This window comes from Lonchura striata, chromosome 33, assembly GCF_050655825.1.
Source record: "Lonchura striata isolate lonStrDom1 chromosome 33, ASM5065582v1, whole genome shotgun sequence".
NCBI lineage: Eukaryota > Metazoa > Chordata > Aves > Passeriformes > Estrildidae > Lonchura > Lonchura striata.
Genome location: NC_140735.1, coordinates 4,675,020 through 4,697,460, shown reverse-complemented (window position 1 = coordinate 4,697,460; position 22,441 = coordinate 4,675,020). Strand labels below are relative to the sequence as shown.

The window sequence follows — 22,441 nt, the reverse complement described above, 5'->3', positions numbered from 1 at the left end:
ACTCTGTCCCTATCCCCACCCCACCATTTCCCCCATCCAAGCCCTGGCACTCAGAGCAGCCTTGTGCAAATCTGAGCTCCCTCCAGCCCAGGCTGCACCTGCAGGTTTCAGCTCCTTGGCTCCCACTCCCACCTGCTTTCCTTGGAGAAGGAGCTGCCCCAGACGCAGAGGGATGTTCATTTCTTGTCAGCCAACAAAGCTGGGGGAAGGCACAGCTCCATCAAGTGCAAAAGTCATTCCTCTGCTGCCTATTAAATCCACTGTGCACAGCAGGCAGTCTCAGAGCAGTGGAAAACACCTTCTGTGCCCAGCACCGATCCCAAGGTCCCCCCAACTCTCCTTGCCCCGATTCTGCCCAGATTTGCTCTTTGCACACCCGAGTCACAGGCTGAAATCAGGAGCTCCCTCCATGGCCAGAGGGAGGAAAAGAGGGAAAGTGGATGAAGAGCTCTCCTGTGCAGAGCCAAGGTCCAAGTGCAGCCCCTGCAGTGGGAACCACAACTCATCAGGTTTGTGTCCTTTGGGCTCAGGGATGGTGACACTCAGAGGCACAGAAAGGTTTCTTGCCAACAAACACAAGTTGAACATTTGAACAGTTTAATAAGCATCACAGCTCTTCCCTCAGCTATTTGTGATATCCCAGCAGCATCTGATATGTTATCCATGCATAAGGGATTTCTGTACAGGAACAGTTTTTGATAAAGACATAAGAAAATATAAGTCTGTGATGGATATAAGACCAATTGAGATGTTCTCTAATATGATATTTATTTGAACTTCAGAAACATTGGGCAATTTCCTGCAGCTCAATGACTGTAGAGAAGCTTCAGGAGGAAAGCTGCAGGAGGAGCAATGGGAAGGACATAGTTCTACCTCGTGAAGTGATGTCTTTAGATATGGCCATTTCAACAGGAGAGCTGGAAACACCTGAAGGAAGAGGGAGAGGAAAGAATAAAGAGAGTATTGGTGACACAAGATGGAGGAAATATCAGTATTTCTTCTACTTATGCCATCATTACACATCCAGGAAATTTCTCTTCCTGGTAGAAAGCTTTGTCATTTCTTAAAACTACTCGACCCAGATAATAAAAACGTGTTTCTATATTATGAAATGTACAAGTACTAATACCTGTGTCCCTTTCCAGGCAGATATCAGCTGTGTGCCCATGACCAGGCAGTGCCACTTGTGCCCTGAGGTGCCGAGCTGGGACTGGATCTCTCAGAGAGGAGCTGAGGGAGAGCAGAGCACCTTGCAAGCTGCATGTCCCTGCCAGCCCCGCAGGGCTCCTGTGCCATCAGCATCTGCTCTGCTCCAGTCTGGAACAGGGCCCAGCACGGTGCCGGGACCATCAGAGAGCTGAGGTGTGTGCTGGAATTCCATGCCCTCCCCATGGCGCAGCAGCCCTGCATTTCCCTGCTCCAGCCTTGGTCTCCAGCACAGCCATGGAGGCTCTTTGGGCTCCTGAGTGTCCCTGCAGCCCCCAAGGGCAGCTGAGCTCTGCCTTGGCACAGGCAGCCCTGGCCAGCGCAGGCCATGCTCAGCAATTCCTTGTCTGTGCCCAGCCTTGCTGCCAGCCCCGGCAGCGGCTGCGTGGCCCCTCTGTGGCCCTGTGCTGGCCCAGCCATGGTGCCACAGCCCCTGTGCAGCCCAACCCAGGACAGGAGCATTGCGGCTGGGAACGGCCCCTGTGCCGTGGGGCCCTGGGCAGCCCTGGGGCTCTGTGCCCCATGGCCTCCCTGCTGGGCAGCCTCTGCCAGCTCCTGCCGAGCCCGTGGCACCTGTGGGGCTGCACAGACAGCCCTGCCCGGGCTCTGCCGGCCTCTGGGCCAGCAGAGAGGCGGCCAGGGCTGGCCATGGCCGGGAACAGGCCCTGAGCCCCGCAGGAGGATGGAGCTGGGCCACAGCCAAACTCAGCCCAGGGCAGAGCTGGGCTCAGCAGCCAGGGCTGCCCAGGGCTGGCACAGACAGAGGCTGGCGCTGACAAATGTCCTGGGCCCCTCCCTGCTCTGTCCATGCCCCAAGGGCACAGAGCAGCCTCCTCTCTGGGGCTCTTGCCTGTTTTCCGTGCCTGCCCGGGTGCTGGCTCTGCCCCACAAGGCCTGGGCTGAGTCCTGCCCCTGCCCGCTCAGCCAGGCTGAGATGGACACTGATGGTTTCTGTGCCAGGCTCTCCCAGCCCAGCCCAGCTCCCTGCCAGCTCTGCCAGCTGCCCTGAGCTCTGGGCAGCACCAAGGGCCTCTCCCCAGCACAGCCCAGCCGGCTCTGGCCCCACAGATCTGCTCAGCCCAGGCTGCTCTGGGCACTGCCCCACGGCCTCAGCCCCTGCCAAGGGCACAGCAGCAGCTGCAGCTCAGCCAGGACTCAGCCCCACCATGGGGGAAGGGGCTTGGCCAAGGCCAAAGGAGCTCCCTGGGTGTCCTGCTCCCCTCTGCCTGAGGTGCTGAGAGCTCTGCAGCCCCTCCTGCCATCCCATCTGCCCAGGCCAGCACAAGAGCCCCGGCCCTGGGGCCCTCCAGAGCTGCTCCTGCTCCAGGCCCAGGGCCCATCCCAGAGCTGGGGCAGCCCCAAAGCTGAGCCCATTTCTGCTCATTCCTGCTCTGATGGGGATGCATCCTCAGCCACTTGGGGCTTGCTGATGAATTTTCCTACTCCAGAGGCATCTTCTTTCTTGAGCTCTTCAGTATAGAAATTCAGTGGCAAAGGCTCATTCATATTTCTTCAAAACACCCAAACATGACAAGCCCATGGAAATAATTCAAGTCGTCAATTCTTCAGTGGTTAATTAGACAGATTGCAGAAGTGTATTCAAAGTCAACCCACTGTACTGCAAAGGGTACAGAGGGAATTGTTTTTTCCTGTATACTTTTCTTATTTACAGATTGATATCATCAATCCCCAGTTGATATGGATCCCCAGCATCTCCTAATCCATGTTTAGTAGGTATGAAAATCAAGACCCCTTGTTGCTGCCAATCTGAAGAGGGTCCCATGGAGAACCAGCTGGACTAATGACACCCAAATCAATACAGCTAGATGTCATCCTCCTTTATTGTCTATTTTCTTCATGTTTTATGCCTTTATCGCCTTACATAATACAATAGCAAATTAACATTCATTGCTTAACATAATATATGAAATTATGTTATGGTAACCAATGAATATTTATTTGCTATTGTCACTTATAGATTGGCTGTTATTCTACAAGCATCTGATCAGGTTATAATATGTGATAGTTTTCATATACTACTCGGCAACCAGCATTGGCTATTGTGTTTGTACAAGGCTTATTCTCTTTTCAAGGATGTCCTAAGTACTTTAAAGTAACTAAAATAACTCAGTTATCTGCAGGCCAGGGTTGTCCAGCTCCTGCAAAGGAACAGCATCAAGGATAGCATGTCCTTGTTCCATGAGAAATTCCTCGACACCTTGTGGATCCAAGGATCCTTTGTGATCCTCCAGATCCTCATGGAACCAAGGGCACAGAGGACCCCCCCACCCCCATCCACAGCCAAGGCAGACACACTCCAGGGACCCCCACCAGAGCCCAGGGACCTCCCCTAGGGCCAAAGAACCTCCACACACCCCAAGGACCCCTTTCCCCCCAGCCCCCAGGGATTTTGGCCACCCCCCTGCTCCCCGTCAAGTTCCCACCGTGCCACTGCCTCTGCTTTGGGTGATTTTGGGGTTAGAAATGGGAAGTTTGGGGTATCGCTTTTTGTCACAACTGCCCCAACCACCTCCCAGTGACGTTGGTGGGGGAGGCCCCTGCCCAGACGGATTTAGGGGTCCCCGAGGGGCTGGCAGGGCTACGAGTCCACACAGCTGGGTCACCCCGCCTTGGTGCAGACTCCTGGAGTCTGGGGGGCCCCTGGGACACCCAAGCCTCTTCGCCCCGGCCGCGCCGTCCCCCTGCTGCCACGTGCTGCTCTTGGTTCCTCTTCCCCTTCCTCAGACTGAACCAGCTGGTTTTGGTTCCTTCGGGGAAAATACTGGTCTGTACTGGTCTGCACTGGTCTGTACTGGTCTGTACTGCTCTGTACTGGTCTATACTGCTCTGTATTGGTCTGTACTGGTCTATACTGGTCTGTACTGGTCCGTACTGGTCTGTACTGGTCTTTACTGGTCTGTACTGGTCTGTACTGGCCTATACTGGTCTGTACTGGTCTGTACTGGTCTGTACTGGTCTGTACTGCTCTGCACTGGTCTGTACTGGTCTGCACTGGTCTGTACTGGTCTGTACTGCTCTGTACTGGTCTATACTGCTCTGTATTGGTCTGTACTGGTCTATACTGGTCTGTACTGGTCTGTACTGGTCTGTACTGGTCTGTACTGGGACAGAGTCGCGGCCCCGCTGCGGCGCAGGGGGCGTGGCCTGATCTGGGGGCGTGGCCTGCCCAATGACGTCACCCGGGCGGGGCCTGCAGGGGCGGGGCCCGCGCAGCAGCGGGGCTGGGCGGGGCCTGCGGGAGGGGCGGGGCCGAGGCTGAGGGCGGGGCCCTGTCGGGAACGGGGGCGCCGGGAGAGTGGGGGTCCGTCAGAACGGGGGGCGCATTTCGGCCGGGGGGTTACGGGCGGGCTCGGGGGATTGGGGGGCTGCAGGGACCGGGGTGCACGGGGCAATGATGGGGGGCGGGCGGGCGGGGCTGCAGGGACTGCGCTGTGCCGGGGCTGCAGCTTCCGCCCCGACCCGAGCGCTGGTGGTGCGGAGTCCTCAGCGAACGCGGGGCGAGCACCCCACATCTGAGCCCAGGAAGGCCTCGGCCCCCCGGGCCATGGGCTGGAGCTGGAGTACGAGATGGTGCCGAGCACCGGGGATTCCTGCCGGGCGCGGCACCTCTCGGCTGATGAGTTCGGTGCGGCCGCGGCTGGGGAAAGGCCGTGCAAGGGGGACTGGTGTGCATCGAGATCGGGGGGTATATTGGGGGTTATGGGGGTCTGAGGGGGCTTATTGGGCTCTGGAGGGGATGAGGGATTGGTGTACATCAGGGTCTGGGGCTACATGGGGAGTTATGGTGGTCTGGGGGGCTGCAGGGATTGGGGCACTTTGAGATGGCGATGTATATGAGGGTCTGGAGGACTGTTTGGGGTTTGGGGGTTTGTAAGGATTGGGGTGCATCAGTATGGGGGATATATTTGAGGTTATTGAGGTGAGAGGAAGTTGAAGGGCTTGGGGTACATGGGGAATTGTGGTGGGGCTGCAATGCAGGGGTCATCTGTGGATACCCTGGTGGGTATTGGGGGCTTCATGGAGTGAAGCCCTTCTCACCCTGCCCCCCACCTTCCCCAGGTGTTCTGGAGACAGACATCACCCTTGTCCCCATCATCATCCTCACGTTACTCATCAGTGAGCAGCTGGGGGAGATCTGAGCTTCAAGGGGGCCTGGGGGAGGCAGTGCTCTGAGAGATCCTGTGCTCCCCCCTCCAGTCCCCCCAGACCTGTCTAGGGTGGCAGCTGCTCCACACCACCTGGAGAGGCTCATGGTGGCTGCCAGCATGGAGCATGAAGGGGGAGCCTGTGGGGCTATGGGCAGGTTTGTGGTGTCCAGCAGCAGCTGCAGGGACTGGAGAGCATCGGGCTCTGGGGAAGTTACATTGGGATTTGGGGGATCTTCAGAGACTGGGAGGTTCAAGGTCCAAGTGGCATATTGAGATTTGATGGGGCTGGGGGTTCTGGGTGGGTTTGGGGGGCTTTCCCAGCAAAGTATAGGGGGTATGGGGGAGCACAGGGGCACTTTGAAGTCATGGGAGGTAATGAGGGGCTTGGGGGAGTACAGGAGGTGTAGGGGTGCGCAGACCCTCGTGTCGGGGATATGATGAAGGGGGGTGCCCAGCCCTCCCCATACCCCCATGCTGGCTGCTTCCTCCACCCCATCAGCTTCCTCATCTTCCTCCTCGTGCTCATCCTGCTGGGCAAGTGCTTTTCCATCACAGGTACCACAGAGGGTATGGGGAGGTGACTGGGGAGCACGGGGGCAGCTGTGGGTCACTATGGGGCAGTCAGGGGTCCCTATAGAACATTTGCAGGGGGTCTGTGGGGTAGTTTGGGGGTCTCTATGGGGCACCCAGATGGTTGTTGCTTTCAGAGACCACATCAGACTGGGGAACTCCATCCAGCTCTCCATGAACGTCACCCTGTACAGTGTCACCCATATCACCCTGCTCGCCTACAAGGCCCAGGTGAGACCCCTACACCCACCTGTATTTTTGCTGTATATATAGGGTTTGTGGGTATTTGGGGGGTATTTTGGGATGCAGGGGCAGTTCTTTGCCCACAAGGAGGTACATTTTGGGGGGCAGTTCTTTGACCACCATGAGGTGCTTTATAATTGAGGTTCAGGTGAGACCCATGTGCCCAGCTGTATTTGGGGAATATGGGAGGCATTTGAAGGGATATGGGGTATTTGGATGGTGTTTGCTTTCTGGAGTTTGTCTTTGGGGGGAGAGGCAGTTTTTTGACCCTGGTCAGGTGATGTACCCCTACAAGTCACCTGTGGGGCACAGGCTCATTGTGCTGCAGTTCAGGGCCTTCAGCTGGTTGTGCAGTGCCATTTCCATCACTGTCACCATGGTCCTTGAGCACCGCTACTTCTACCTGCCCTTCCTGGGGGCTTATGCCCTCTGGTGACTCCTGGGGTACCTGGAGGACACCTGAGGTCTCTCACACAAGGGTCTCTCAAGGGGGTCTCATGAGGGTCTCACAGGGGTGTCACAAGGGTAAGTCTCATAGAAGTCTCAAAGTGTTCTTGCAGTCAGAAAACTCTTTAAGGAAAAATGCCACTCAGTTTTCACTTGGCAAGTCCTCAGGTATAATTGAAGGGCTGATGTTACTTCAGACCCTCTGGAAGGGACCTCCAGGTCATATTTACAAGAGGCGAGCAACAAGTACCATGATCAGAGCTGGAGGGGCCCTGGCTCCAGCCAGGTGTGGGAAAAGGACAATGGGGTCTGTTGGATTGTGTGGATCCATGGCCTGGCACAGCAGAGTCACAGGAGCACCAGGCCTTAGTTGGCATGGGTGGATAATGTACCCTGATGCCATCATGCAGGGGCAGAATCCATCTCTGTTTCTGGGATGACAGGGGGGTCCCAACAGGGACTATACTGGGGGCTGAAGTGCTCCTGACTGGGCATGAGTGACAGAAAAACGCCGTTGTCGCTGGCCTAGAGGCTCCGTGTATCCTTGGCATAGATCACCTCAGGAGAGGTATTTCAAAAACCCAAAAGGACACCGCTGGGCTTTGGGAGAGCTGCTGTGGAGAAAGAAGAAATTAAGACAGCTGAATCCCTTGTTTGGTCTTTCAGAGGACCCTTCTGCTGTGGGCCTGCTGAGGGTTGAAGAACAGCAGGTACTGATGGCCAGCCCAGCAGTGTCCCATCGGCAACATGGCACCAAGTGGAACTTCAGGAGGCTGTCCATGAGCTGATCCGGGCGCTGGAGAGCTGGGCGTGCTCAGCAAGACTCGTTCACCCCTCAATAGCCCCACATGGCCCCTGCCTGAGTCCCGTGGAGAGTGGACACTGACAGCGGACTGTCATGGCCTGAATGAAGTCCCACCATCACTGAGTGCTGCCATGCTGGACGTGTTGGAACTTCAGCGTGAGCTGGAGTCCAAGGCAGCAAAGTGGTGCCACAGCAGAGAAAGCTTTTGAGAAAGAGGATAAGATAATTCAGATCCGCCTGAAGGCTGGTTTTGCCATAAAACAGGGTAAAGTCAAGTGACCTGCCCAAGAAATTCAGTTTTTAGAAGTAAAATAGCAAGATGGACATTGTCAGATTCCAGCGGATGTGGTCAACAAAATAGCAGCCATATCCCCACTGACCCACAGGAAGGAAACACAGGCTTTCCTGGCACTGTGGTATTTTGGAATATGCATATTCCAGGTTACAGTCAGATTGTAAACCCTCTCTATCATATGACAGACAAGGAAGAAGATTGATTTCAAGTGGGGTCCTTCACAGCAACAAGCTTTTGAACAAATTAAAGAGGAGATTCTTCCTTACAGTAGCCGTTGGAGCAGTCAGGAGAGGACAAGGTATGGAAAAAATGCTCCACACTGCAGCCAGGGAGAATGGTCCACCCTGGAGCCTCCAGCAGAAGGGACCTGGGGAAGTTGGAGGACCACCCTATGGTTCTTGAGTCTGGGATACAAAGGATCTGAGGCCAGCTATACCCATACAGCACTCTGCAGCTTATGAGGAGGTTCCATCTGTTTCAGAAGGGACTGGCACTGAAGCACAGCTCCCACTGGCACCCGACTGCCAGTGCTGGGATGGGATGTTCAAAGGGAATGATATCTTGGAAGTCATTACAAAGTGGACCTGTGGCAAAATTTTCAGATTATCATCAGAAGGGGAAGAGGTGAAGGTGGCACGTACTAGGGAGGCCCTGACTACCAGGAAATGAAAAGCGTCACTCTCTCTTTCCTGATGGTTCCTGCCATATTGTAGGGATGCATCAAAAATGGAAAGCTGCTGTATGGAGTCCTACTCCATTAACCCCTTTGCCTCCTAAGAGATGAAAAAAAGAGAAAACAATACAAAAAGGTGACTGTCACTAGGCTATACTCGCCACCTTGGTGTGTCAGAAAAAACCCTTCAGAGGAGGTTTCGCTGATTAGACTGGTCCTCAAAGCTTCGAGGGTTGTCGGCCACCCCCAGAGAAATCCCCCAGAAAATTGGGTTTTTTCTCTCTGATAGTGATTTAGAATCCAGAGGAGATCCAATGGAGATGCTTCCAAAAGGCTCAGTAAAGCCTCAAGGTCAGGGCCCAGTTGTGCATCAATTGAAAATGTGGGTGTTAGAGTAGTGGTTGCTGCTGCCTATAATCTGTCTCCTGCGGAAAAGCAAGTTGAGATAACCTTCAGTCAATGCAGTCAGACCCTCACTTAGCACCCACCACAGCTGGCTCAGCGACAGAGGCAAGAAAGGCTCTTTTTGCAGGGTTTTATTCCAGTGGTGGATATCACATGTGGCTGAAGGGAGCTCAGCGAGATAAAAGAGGGGGACCACGTGGAAGAGACAGCTTGAGAAGGGGAAGGGGTGGGGGATGGGGCTAAGGGCTGGGCAGAGGGGTTTGGTCTCCAGGGAAAGGGGGGTGGCCACCAGGGCTACCGATCCTGTGAGGGGACAGGGAAAGGAGAAACCAGGGGAAGTTGCACAGGGGAAGTTGACACAGAGGCCCAAATGCGAGACTGCTTTTCCCCCCAGGAGGACTGGCTCTGTGGTGAGCAGTTACTGCTGTTGCCAAGGCTGAGGACTTGGGAGTGAGGTGGGAGAGTTCATGGGATGCTACATGCTACATGGCAACTTATGGAAGCCACTGAAGGACAAGGTGGCTCCAGGCACGTTACAGAGCTTAAAGCCTAAAGCCGTCTAGCTAGCTTTGGACATGGCTGAATGAGAGAAATGGCCAACTCTGCCTCGGCACTGACTCATGGATGGTGGCAAGTGTGCTGTGAGGTGGTTGGAACAATGGAAAAAGGACAATTGGCAGCACAAGGGAAACCCATTGGAGCTGCTGGGCTGGGGCCGGACATCACTGCCCAGGGGACAAGCTGGTTGTGAAAGTCCCTCCTGTGGGTGCTCACGTACCCAGGAGTCGGGCACTGATGAGCATCACAGCAATGGACAAGGGGATGGGGCTGCCAGGATTAAAGTGTCCCAGGTGGGTCTAGACTGGCCACACTTGGCTGAGTTATTTCTGGCTCAGTGGGCCCACGATGCCTCAGGTAGCCAGTGTTTCAGGGGCAGATGAGAGGCTGTCCGGGCGAAGTAAAGACCTTCCTGTCCTGGAACATTTTGTGTGGGAGCAATCCGTGGATGGATCCAAATTTTGAGCTTAGCGCCAAATTTAGGAGGTTGGGCTCAGAAAGTGAATGAAAGCACATTTCCTTGGGAGGAGAAACACCTAGTCTTACTGTTAGTGCTGCAGATGATTGTTGGCCCAGGAAAGGAAAAGGCAAACAAGACCTATCTCTACAGACACCTATTCTGTTGGAGAAATCCTTGGACATATTCATTAGTAGAGGTGGTTTCCAAATTCCTTATATGTGCTCCTGAAAGGGAATGACAATATTTTTCCTTGGAAAATAAAGCACTAGTCACAGTGTTTTAGGATGAAAACGTTTTGCTGGCCTTCACCTCCACCTGGCAGATGATCATCTGCAGCACCGTCAGTCGGACAAGGTGTTTCCCTTCACAAGAATAGGTGCTGTTATTCACGTTGAAGAACCTAGCTGCAGCATTTGGAGCCGAGTTCCAGTATTGAATACATCTAGGGCTCTAGACATTGCTCTCACACCAAACAGACTAGGACAGGAAACTCTTGCTGGCATTTTCCTCCCCTCTCCAGTTTATAATCTGAGGCTAGCTGGTTTCCTTCCCATGCAAAAGCACTGTCATTCCATTTCAGGAGTCAAAACTTTTGTAAACCACCTCCAATATTGAGTATGTCCAAGGATTGCTGCCAAACAAAGACTCCAGGACAGAAAGGTTTTGCTGACTTGTCTCTCTACTAGGCAGATGATCATCTGTGGCACCAACATTAGGACTGGGAGTTTCATTTTCTAGGAAAGGTACTGTCATTCACTTGGAGGGCCTGGGTTCTGACATTTGGATTCAAGCTCCAATATTGAATGTCTAAGGATTGCTGCCACACAAAACATGTGAGAACAGAAAGCTGTTGCTGGCTTTTACCTTCACTTTGCAGTCATGTGAACACCACCAGCAGGACTATGTGTTTGCCTTCCCAAAGAAAGGTACTGTCATTCATGTCCAGGAGCACAGTTACAGCATTTGGAGCCACACACCAATACTAAATACTTCCAGTGGATGTCTAACACAAGATGATCCAGAGCAGAAAGGTCTTTGTGGCCTTTACCTCCCCTGAGAAGCATATCTGCGCTAGAAACAGTGGGTTAGGTCCTTTCCTTCCCGTAGAAAATCACTTTATTCCTCTTCAGGAGTCCACCATCTTATTTTGGATACAACTTTCCAACATGACATATATCCAAGGATTGCTCTCACACAATATGTGCCAGGTCAGAAAATTATTACTGAATTCTACCTCCCTGGGCAGCATGTAATCTGCATGTTGAACCCTGGGCCTAGGGGCTTTCCTTCCCCTGTAAAACTGCTTCAATCATCTTTAAGGAGCTCATCCACTGAAATCTGGATACCACCTCCAGCACTGAAAACATCCAAGGATTGCTCCCACACAAAATGTGGACAGACAGGGTGTTAGCGTTCAGGAACACACATAATCACGGGATATGATTATCTGCAGGTGCTTTTATTGAGAGCTCTGGGAATCAGGGGTACAGACCCAAATCTGACTCCAACATGGCTTTTGAGCTTAATGTATTTTATATTCTATCGTTATATAATCTACATATTAATTATTAAAATTATATTGTTCTGTTGTATACATTGACATGAGTTTCTCATGATCTTTCTGAGGCCACTTACCACAGTTTCTCATGATTATTCTTACAATTAAACAGTAATTATATTTAATTACTAAACAATCATCACATCTAACAATCATATCATTGTCATGGTTTGACACTGGCACAATGCCAGTGCCCCCATGAAAATGTGATCCCTCCCTTGAATGCTGTGAAGTGGAATCTAGAACAGAGCAAAGCAGGCCCAAGCTTAATAACAGAAAAAAAACTTTATTAAACTACTACTACAAAAGAACAAAGAAAACTAAAGAAGGAAAAAAACCACACAAAGATCAAATGAAAACCTTGCAAAATATTCCTCCCCCCACCACCCAACTCCAACAAACCACAGTGAGACACAATCTGGACCCCAATCAGGTTTCCACCCTCCAAACAATCGATACTCAGTCCATCGAGGGAACAGTGTCTCTCCTGTGCCACAGACCCCCCAAGAAAACACAGCTCCACATCCTGTGTTTCCATGTCACACATGGCACCGCCCGGAGAAAAGTTTGCCATGGTGACCCTTCTCCTTTCCATGCACAGTGCTCTCACCACCAATGCATGGATGGACAGACTGCTTTTAGGATTTTTCCTTTCAAGGATGCCCTGCCAAGAAGGGAGAAAACAACAGTTCAGTTTTTCATTGTTTGGGACCACAGTCCCCCCCATTTTCCCCTGGGGCCGAGGGCTCAAGAACAGAGATCTCCTTCTCTTCTCTTTCCTTTCCAGGACAGGGGGACGCCACCACAAACCCCCTAACCTTTTCTCCGTTCACTGCACTCTTGTCTTTTCCCAGCTGAAGCAGGTCTCTTGACTCACTGGCATCCTCCCAAAACACAGTCCCTCTTGGAGGAGAAGATTGGTTCAGGTTGTGGCTAACACGGAAAAGTCCAGGCAAAAAGCCACTCCTTGTCCCCCTCCCATCTAGAATTCCTCCTTCTAACATCTCAGGGTCCAAGATGTCCCTCTTCCTCTCTTTCAAACCGAGGAGGGGAGGGAAAAATTCACAAGCTTTCATTTCTCAAGGAAGGGTTTAAAGTCCAAACTCCCAGGGATTGCTCGATGCCCGGACATCCAGCAACTCCCACGCACTGGGCACCTTGCAGCTCCCCCCGCTCCTCCTTCCTCGCGGTGGAATTGCTGACAGGACTTCCGCTGTCTCTTTCTCTCTCCCTCTCAGGAGAGAAACCCTGGGGGGGTGGGAATGGAGACATCCCAGATTTCTTTCACCCTTCCATCTGCAGGGGCCAGCCCGGTTCCAGTCACTCCACCCTTGGCCTTCCTTTCAGGCCATGGGGCTTCCCCTCCCCCACCCAGCTCGTGGCTGGGCAGGGGAGAGTTTGCACTGCACGCTGACCGGAACCAAAGAGAGCGAGTTCCCCTGGGAATTCTGCTTTTAACCCTCTGTGTTCTCAGAGCTGTGTCCATCTTCAATTGGTCAATATCTAAATTGACCTCTTCCTTCTGGAAAAAAATTCTCTTTCCGTGTCAAACCAGGACAATCATTTATCATGTCATAGCTACACAGGTGCAGTTCTAGCAAGGTACAAGGCCTTCATGTACCTAGAGTATTTATTTTTTCTTTCAGGGCCCACTAAGCTTAATTTTCCTTTTAACCCTAAATCCCCATGATTTTAAAACCCTTTTACTATCAAGATCAATGAAAGCTTTCTTATCTGGCAGCTTTTGTATGAGAGTCATCTCTGGGCACATAAAATATGGGAGGTGGTATCCACATTTGAATAATCGCTTCTGGATGAGAATGAGAGTTCTTTTCTGTAGGAAGGAAAGCACGTGGCCCCAGTGTTTGTGGTGCTGATGAGAGGCTGCACAGGGGAGCCAGGGAACGCCAGCCAAGACCTCTCTATCGTGGCACCTTTTTGGTGGGATCCATCCTTGGACATAATAATGGAAGTGTTACCTAATTTGGGTAATGGGTAAAATCCCTGGTCATACTCAATTAATTGCACTTACAACTGACAAGCACATGTGGTCTAGAATGCATGTATTAAGAAAAAATCCCTCTGTTCTATCTCTTTAAATGCAGTTGAGTTGAATGCTGAGTATTTCTTTGGTCTTTCATGGTGCTAGGCCTTGATATCCTTCAGGAGGAATCTCAACCTCTATTTTATGAAGTGCTTGCCCACTGCTGTTGCTGCTTCCAGTGTTTTCAGCGGGGTCTTCTGCAATGGCAATGTCAATAGCAAACACTGGCTAAACACTGGCAAGTTCTATGAGACTGGAGTGTGTTAAAATTATCACTGGCCACTGTCTCAGACAGGAGAGATAGAAGTGGGACTGAGTGATAGTTCCTTTCTTCTCTTAACCTGTCACCACCCCATCAATGCCCAGGCACTTGGGTGCCATAATGTAATTATAAAACCATTTTTATTATCCTTCACAGAAGTGGCCTGGTTAAGTCCTAATTGACCTTTCACCGCTCTAATTTGCTTTCTGCATGACCTAATAACATCCTTAAACATGTCCTGAGTTTCCTGGTCCTCCCTCCCAAAGTGATGCATCCTAATTTTTCCCCTGAGTTCCTGGAAAAAGCCCCAAGCTCTGCCAATGCTGGTGCCTGTCACCTGCCACAGAGACCTGTGGCCCCGGGGGACTTGTTTGCCAGAGGACAGCCAAAGCCAACGTACCTTGCTGTCTATGTGATCCTTTCTGCAGGTGGCTGCAGGCAGGAGCACCTGGAGCAGCACTTGGTAGCCGCACTTGGTATCTGTCAAAAGCTGTTGCTCCTTCCTAGAATGATTTTTGCTTAGAAGTGATAATCTGCAACACAAAAACACCATCCACTGTTGACTTCCAGAGAACAATGACATTCTTACAGAGATACTGTCAAGTTTCCTTGTGTCCTTCTGTTTTTTCTTGCTTTCTGGGAAAGAACAACAGCCCAGCATCTGATGCCCAATGCTCTGGTTGCTGCCTGTCTGGCTGTGGCCAGCAGCTCATGTCCAAAGACAAGTGGGTGCTGCATTCTGAGCAAGGGAATGGACAGGCACAAGCAGAGAATTTCCCTGCTGAAGCTGGGAGGAACCTGGGGAAGTGCAGAAGACTGGGATAATGCTGGCATGAGAAAAGCCGTTCCGTGTCTGATGATGGTGCCAGGAGTGTGAAGGAAGAGCCAAGAGAAGCACTGGAAGCAGACACATCCTGCTGCTTTCTGCTGTTTCATGGACACGGAACACACTTGTTCCCACAGCTCTACAAGACTTCATGCAGGAAGAAAAACCTTCAGCACAACCACCAAAGGCCAAGGGGCTTTTGGCCACTTTCCCTTGCCCACTGCATGCTTGGGCAACTTGCTGAGTACAAGTGCTCTTTTTCCCCTCCTCCCCACTAGCCTGAAGAATCTGGGCACCAAGAGATAGCTCCTGGACCTCCGGGTATGACAACAACCATTTATTAATGCTACCCTGGGGTGAAAGGAAGTGCTTGCAGAGGGCAGTTGTTCCTCACAGGCTCAGGTGGCCCCAGCAGACGCAGCCTGGCGGATCAGTTCTCCACAGCGCTGCAGCAGGACAGCCAGCCACGGCGGCACGGGAAAGGCCGTGACTTCCAGAGCCGGCGGAGTTGATCCTGCACATTCTGGAGTCGGGAGGAGGGAATGGCCTGTACAGCTAAATTGATGTACAGGGTTTGAAGGGCCAGGCATGAGATGGCAGGGCTGGCGTCATCCGCCAGGTCCTGAAGGGCTGCGAGAGAGAGGAACAGAGCCACCGTCAGAGCCTGCCTCTGCAGAAACATGGGGAGACCCTCCTGCCACGTCCATGCCAGGCAGCTCTTGCCATGGCCTGGAGGAAGCAGGAGACAAGAAGGGCGAGCTGGAAGGTGCTGGCCACGAATGTGCCACAGGCCCCCGAAAGGTCTGTGTGCTGTGCCCACGCTGTCCTTGGTGCGTGCCGGGCCAGGGAAGGCAGCTGCCAGCGGCAGCCCCCGCTGAGAGCCCGCTGGCCTCACTCACCCCTGCAGAGGATGCGGAACTCTTGCTGCTGTCCTCTGAGGCAGCGCCCGGCCATCCCTTGGGAACAGAGAGCGTGAGCTGGCTTCAGAGCCACAGCTGCCGCCCGCGGGCGCTGCCCGGCCCGAGGCCACACGGGCTCCTGGCCCGGCAGGGCTCAGCCCGGGCCCCTGGCGCATCCTGCCGCCCCAGGGCACGGCTGCCAGAGGGCGGCGGCAGCGCCGAGGCCAGGCGGGGCTCCAGATGGCCGCGCGCGGATGCTGCTGCCGGGGCAGCAGGCGGGGCTGGGGCCGAGCTGCGGCAGGGCGGGGAAGGAGCCGGGCTCGTGGCTCACCCATGAACCTGACGGCCGCCTCTCGCAGGGGCTCCTGTGGGCTCTGCACGTAGGGCAGGGCCCGGCGCAGGTGCTCGGCCGCTCGGCTCCTGTCCTCTGCCAGCTGCAGAGAGCGGCGGGGCACGAAGGGAAGGGTTGGTGCGGGCCCTGCCCCTCGGCCGGGCGCTCCCTCCGCCCGGCGCCGCTCCCCCTGCCCACACAGCGCCGAGGCCCGGCCAGCAGCCGCCGGCGCCGGGCTCTGCAGGGAGCAGAGGGCCCGGCGAGCCGCGGTGCCGCCCCGCGGCAGAGCCCGGCTGCCTCGGGGCTCCCTCAGCACCGGCCTTGGGGCCAGAGGAGCCTGGAGCAGAGCCCGCGCGGCCCAGGGAAGGCAGCGGCGTGTGGGGCGCCGGCCGGTGCCCCTGCGGGCAGCACTGGGCAGGGGCCGCAGCTGCCAGGGCACAGACTGGGCACCGTGGGCAGGCGGCTTCTCCAGGCCGGGGCTGGGGCTTCCGGGCTGTGCTTACCAAGCGCTCGGCAAAGCTCCACATCTGATCCGTTTTCAGCAGCTGCTGCAGATCCCTTCTCTTCAGGAACCTTACTGCAGAAAGCAGCGTTTCCCGAGAGGCCTGCAGAGCGGCAGAGACATGGACATGGCACCGCAGCCCAGGGCACAGGAGCCACGTCCCCGTGCCAAGGCCAGGAGGGAGCTGGAGCCCATGAGGAGGAGCCAGGCTGTGGGGAGACAGCTGAGCCCCCTGCCATGGGGACCCCGGCGCCCAGGAGCCCTCACCTGTGCCACACGCCAGTTCTCATCATGGCAGTTGAAGAAGAGTGGGAGCAGGCTGTGGCTCACAGGCTTCTTCAGGGGCTTTTTTCCCTTGGCCACCACCAAGTTCATCACCTCTTGGAAGAGGCGAACAGAGAGCAGCTTTACAAGGCTGTTGTCCTGTTGGAAAGGAAGCAAAACCCCTCCACACCAGCTGCTTCAGGCCCCCCTGTGCACAGGCACAAGGCACCGGGCTTCCAGGCAGTGCCCGGTGCCCGTGACTGGGGGCACAGAGCCTTACATTGTCAAAGAGTTGCCAGAGCGCCTCAGCCAGCTGCAGAGCGATGGGGCTGGCTATTGCAAGGTCTTTGTTGGAGAGCAGAGAGCTGAGAACAACTAGAGTCATCTCAACATTGTCTTCATCCACAGCCCGCAGGAGGTTGCCGAGGCTTTCAGTCAGGCTGTACATTCTTTCATTCTGTGTGGAAAACAAGGCTGTACAACCCCACGCTGCTGCTGCTGCTGCAGGGCTCAGAGGCCGAAGGCCTGTCCCAGAGTGCTCAGGCAGCTGAACAGCCACCCTGGAGAGCTGAGAGCAGCTGCCACAGCTCCCAAAGCCCAGCCAAGCCCAAGGAGCTGCTTTCCCCAGCCCCACGCTGCCAGCACAGCTTCAGCTGCTGCCTCCTTCTCACCATTGAGGGGTCCTGGCTGAGCACCACGAGGCCTCTGAGCGCCACGCGATGCATCTCCCTGGACTTGCTCTGCAGCTGCCTTGTCATGATCTGCAGGACGTTTTCAGCGTATTCACTCAAGTCCAGGCAGTCCAGGACCTGAAAGGCACAGAGCAGTGACAGGAGTGCCCAGCTGGCAGGAGCTCAGAACCGCACAGGGCTGAACCAAGGCAGCAGCACAGGGCACCATCCCAGGCAGCTGCGGCTACCAGAGGGCAGAGGCGTGGGAGGCAGCTGAGCGAGGCAGCGCTGGCCATCGGGCTCACCTCCACCAGGAAGGCCAGGGAGGGCAGTTCCCAGTCTGAACTGTCTTGGCTGAGTAAGTCAAAGAGGCAGGATGCCATGCTGCAACACCAGATGATGGAGACACGGCGCATCTCCCTGGGAGGGAGAAAAAGGCACCATTGCTCCTGAGCTGAGTGGCCAAACCTCTCCCAGGGCTGACTCACAGAAGTCTGGTCTTCTCCCGAGCACTCCCGAGCACGGGTTCTTTGGGAGGCAGCTGCTCCAGGGCACCCTCCTCTCCCAGCCCATTCCAGTCTGCTCATCCCTCCCTTCGGGACAAGGCCCTGCCGCCCATGAGCACAGGGACTGCGTGGGGTGATCTGGGCACAAAGGAGAGGGGCGGTGGGGAGAATGAGGTCTCACCTGGCCAGCAGACCCACTGCATAGTGGTGGGTGTTGGCACAGAGCAGTGTGTCCCAGGCACACCTGCGTTCCATTGCTAGCACCACGTCCTCGTACTGCATTTGGCAGAGCAGGGCCTTCAGGGTCTGCAGTGCAAAGCTGTGTGCAAAGCAAAGCCCAGGTCACGCTGGGAGGCCTGGCTCCTGCCCTGGGAGCATGGCAGGGATGGGGAGACTGGGAAGGCTGGCATGGAGCACCTGTTGGGGTGGGCGGCAAGGCCGTGTTGCTCCTGGCATCTCTTCCAGAAGGTATCTACCTCTTCTGGCATATTCAGAGTGCTGATGTAAGCTTGGAAGAGCAGACGCAGAAAGAGGTTGGGGAAATACTCCAGCACTACAGGTGGGCACCAGGTCAGATTGAAGAGCCTCCACAGTGTCAAGGTTGCCTGCAAGAAATAAAACAGCCAGAGACAGTAATCAGTGCCAAGACATGCATTTGGCATGGCCCCAGCCTGCGAGGGAGAGGCCAAGGGAGACACATGGGGAGCAGCCAGCCTGGTGCCCCAGAACCTTGCCCCCAAGCCAGGTTTCAGCCCAGCGCCTGAGGCAGGGAGATGCAGCTGGGGGCAGGGCAGAGAGCTAGCTGCTGGAGAGGTGGCCTGGGGGCTGGCAAAGGCCGCTTCCAGAATTCACAGCCAGGGCAAAGACCCCTGTACTGTCCCCATCGGAGGTGTACACGCTGTCTTCTGGCCAGGCGCTCAGCACATCGAGGAGGATCTGCAGCGCCGGCTCCGCGGTCCTGCTCGAGGACATGATGGTCCCCCACATGATCACGGCAGCTCTGTGGGGCCAGAGCTCTGTGTCAGGGGGGTCTCAGCCACAGCAGCGTGGTCTGGGCAGCTGCAGGGGCCTGCACTGGCCCTCAGCCCTGCCTCTGACTCCTGGCCCTGGCTGGCAGCAGCCAGCCAGCCCACGTGGGTCCAGGCCCTGAGGGGCAGGGAGGGAGCATGGCAGCAGGCTCCGGAGTTGACATGCCAGGACTGGAAAACAGAGGGGCCAGAGGCTCCTGGAACTCTCCACCTGTCTGTCAGGTACAGGCTCTACGGGGTGGGGGGGCCGGTGAAGCCTAAGGCCTCAAGGCAGGTGGGGATGCCATGCCTGTCACACGATGGGGCCCAGCGCAAGAGAGTGATCAGCACGTCACAGGGGTATTCCTTGGTCAGCTCCAGAAGGGCCTTGTCCAGCCTGTGCTCAGCAGATTTGTTGGCCGTGAGCCACTGGTGGATGTACTTCACCATGGCTGGCACCTACAGAAGGCACAGGGAGACTTGGAGAGCTGCCAGGGCAGCAACTTGCCCAGCTTCCCCTGAGGAGTGCTTCCCTTTCCACCACATTGGGCTGGACCTCACAGGCTGAGGGAGCCCAGCAGACCCAGCAAGATGTGCCACACCATTCCTGGGGCAATCAAACCCTTGCCCCAGACTGCTTACTTGCTTTGCATTGGACACACCCTTCTCCACCAGCAAATCCAGCATGGCAGCACTGGTCTCGGCACTGAAGAGGTGAAAGCTTGCCAAGATCCCAGTGCCCACACCTGTGGTCTCTTCCTGCCTAATGCACGTGATGAATTGACAGATGGTCTGCAGGAGAAGAGCAGGAAGAGAGGGAGAATGCATGGAGTGCTGCAACCACTCGGTGCTGGGCTGAGCAGTGCCAGCAGGCCCAGCCCAGGTGGGGATGGCCGCAGGTACCTGCGCTGTTCTGCGGAAGCGGCCATGGGCGGGTTCCTGTTCTTGTGTCCGGTCCAGGGCTGCATCTGGTAAAGAGCGAGCGTGGCCAGAGCTGCTGAGGGGCTGCAGGAGAGGCGGGAGAACACAGCCCAGCCCTGTTCTCTCCTGGCAGGGAGAGCCTCGTGATGCCCCAGGGATGGAGCTGCCATGTGGTCCAGCCCCAGCCCAGCTTCTGTCGTATCCATGGGCATGTCCGATTGGATGGGATGGGATGGGATGGGATGGGATGGGATGGGATGGGATGGGATGGGATTGGATGGGATGGGATGTGGCCAAGCTGGCTGCAGCCACCAGCCATGCAGCCCAGCAACCCAGCTCTGCCACTCACCCTCCTGCAGCTGCTTGAATGGCACCATCTCTTCAGTCTCGTGCACTGGGGCAGCTCCAGGGCCTTCTTCCTCTTCCTCCACCCAGGCCAGCTTGGGCACTCTTGGGGGTCTCTGCTCCATGTCAGTGACTGGATCTGTGGCTACTTGCAGGAGAGATGCCTCGGAAAACTCCGAGTCAGCAAGTCCTGCTTTTTTGCCTTCACGGCAACTTCAAGAGAGAAGCGTCTGGAAGGCTCAGGACAGCAAGTCCTGCACTCTGGCCTCAAGGGCGCTGGTGGCAGGGATGGGAGATGCCTCCAGGGCACCAAGTCCCACGCTCTGCCCTCGAGGGCACCTGCAGAATTGAAGCCTAGGAAGGCCACGGGTCAGCAAGTCCTGTGGTCTGGCCTCGAGGTCAGCTGCAGGAATAACGCCTCAGAAATCTCTGGGTCAGACACGAACGAGTGCGCTGTGCGGGGGCTCCTCACAGCACTGCTCTGTCCTGTCCTGTCCCGTCGTGTGCTCGGAGCACTGTGGCATGGTCCTGTCACTGTCAGCTCCTATGTCACCACGTGTCACAAAGGTCCCTTTGACACACTGTTCCATGCCATAGTGACCATGCTGCAGCGTGTCACAAAGGGCCCCTGCACACACTGTCCCCTGCGCTACGGCCGCCCCTGGCCCACCCAAAGTGGCTCAGGTTGGAAGGAATCCCTCACCCCAAGTGTCTGAGACAGCCCAACAGGGTCTTTAGGAACGGCTCAAACCATCAGCAAACGCTGCCCTGCTCTGCAGGCTCAGGGCAGCAGAAGGAGCCCCCAGGGCTGCCGACACAGCTGTGCTGGGAAGGGCACGGGGCCTTCCACAGAAACTGGCGCGGCCTCCTTGGGACTCGTCCCAGCCCTTGGCCATCCTAAACCCGCGGATGTGGCACATAAGGAACTGTGGGCCAGGGCAGGAATGCTGCTCTGAGCCCTGGGGCCCGGGGAGCGCTGACACCAGCAGGTGAGGCAGAGTCCCTGCCCAAGCAGACCTGCCACCCCTGAGCCCTGGCAGGGTTGGTGCCGTGTCCTGCCCCAGAGACCTGTGCCCCTGGGGGCTTCTGTGCCAGAGGGAGCCAAAGCCCAGGTGCACTGGGGGCTGTGTTCCTGCCTGCAGGGGCTGTTAGCAGGAACACCTGGAGCAACTGCTGGGAACACTTGGTCTCTGTCAGAAGCTCTTACTCCATGCTGAAATTATTTTCTCATTGAAGTTATTGCCTTCAGCACAAAAACACCTTAGCAGCAAAGGCACAGGAAAATCTGGCAAGGAAGAATCCTCAATTCAGGAAAGCTTTACATCCCATTGCTCAACTCAAGTAGTTCCAAACAAGTGCAAACTTCCCAAATTATTTGGGATGGCCTGAGGAGGTGAAGATTTGGAATTTTGCTTCCCATCTCAAAGCAGCAACTCATTTGCCTTAACCTCATCCACTGAGGGTCACTTTACAGAACATAACACTACACAAAAAAAGGGCTAAACCAAGGGCCATCCTTTGGTTTGCAAATGGTTTTCTATGAAGGGATGATAATATCCTAGGCCTCTGAAGGAATAAAAGCTCTCAAGAAATGAAAGTCCACTCAGTGGTACAAAAGTAGCTCAAACAAATGAATAGATGGCAAAACGGCTAATCCTCCCCCTGCTACAGATAACTAATTGTCCAATAAAGTACAGCTCTCCCGTCTTGTTCCCTGCAGGAGAATCAGGACCATGAAAAGGAAAAGTCACAAATATTCTTTCTGCCCTCTGTAACCACAGCTGTGCAAATCACAGATGCTGCCTTCAAAGTGACTCTAATTCCAGCCTAGATCTCTCACCTCCCAGACAACTCCTTCCTCAACACCCCACTAACACCAACCCCCCCAAACTCCTGCACAGAAGCCCTCAACATCCCACCAGGACCCCCAGCTGTCCCCATCCCTCTGCAGAGCTTTCCCACCCTCCAGCAGATGCCCTGGTTCCCTGCACATGCCGTGGGATGGCACTCGGGAGGATCTGCTCCAAGGCTTCCCCTGGAGCAAGCTCAGGCTGCCAGGCCTATGGATCCTGGATCATCCTTCCCACCGAGCCTTCCTGTCATGGCTGTTCCATCTGCACCTCAGGGCTCAGCTCAGACTTCTCCACTAAACCAGGAGTGCTGGTAAAGGATGGAGAGCAGCCTGGCAAGCTCTTTCTCCAGCTCCCTCTTTACTCTTGGAAAGGTAGAACATTCCACAGGAAAGCAACTGATGCCACAAGGAGAGGGGTGGCCTCAAGCACCTTTGGCAATGAAACAAAGCCTTTGTTTGACATAAGTAAGCCCAAGCAATTCCCAAAAGTAAACAGGTAATTAGCACAGCCATACATAAGCACTCAGCACCAGTTAGCATAAGAAAAACCTGGCAGGCCTAACTTGACCTGAGAGTGACTTGACAAAAAGCTTTAGACAGTGTACCAGAAGAACTAAGGGCA

General features: G+C 55.0%; 1 protein-coding gene across 2 annotated transcripts; it reads left to right on the top strand.

Annotated features, from left to right (window-relative positions):
- The first annotated feature begins 2,083 nt into the window (after nt 1-2,083).
- Nucleotides 2,084-14,287, top strand: LOC146764522 (uncharacterized). 2 transcript variants are annotated; one of them, XM_085564423.1, is made up of 3 exons: nt 2,084-5,530; nt 6,083-6,176; nt 7,302-14,287. In XM_085564423.1, exon 1 carries the CDS (start codon nt 3,691-3,693, stop codon nt 4,741-4,743), a length of 1,053 nt encoding a protein of 350 aa, XP_085420549.1. In that variant the 5' UTR covers nt 2,084-3,690; the 3' UTR covers nt 4,744-5,530; nt 6,083-6,176; nt 7,302-14,287. The 2 variants fall into 2 exon arrangements, with proteins under 2 accessions (XP_085420549.1, XP_085420548.1); XM_085564422.1 differs by having other exon boundaries at nt 2,084-6,176.
- The last annotated feature ends 8,154 nt before the right edge of the window (nt 14,288-22,441 follow it).

Coding starts and splice junctions, on each gene's coding strand:
- LOC146764522 (XM_085564423.1), top strand. CDS start 3,691: ATGGGAAGTTTGGGGTATCGCTTTTTGTCACAACTGCCCCAACCACCT.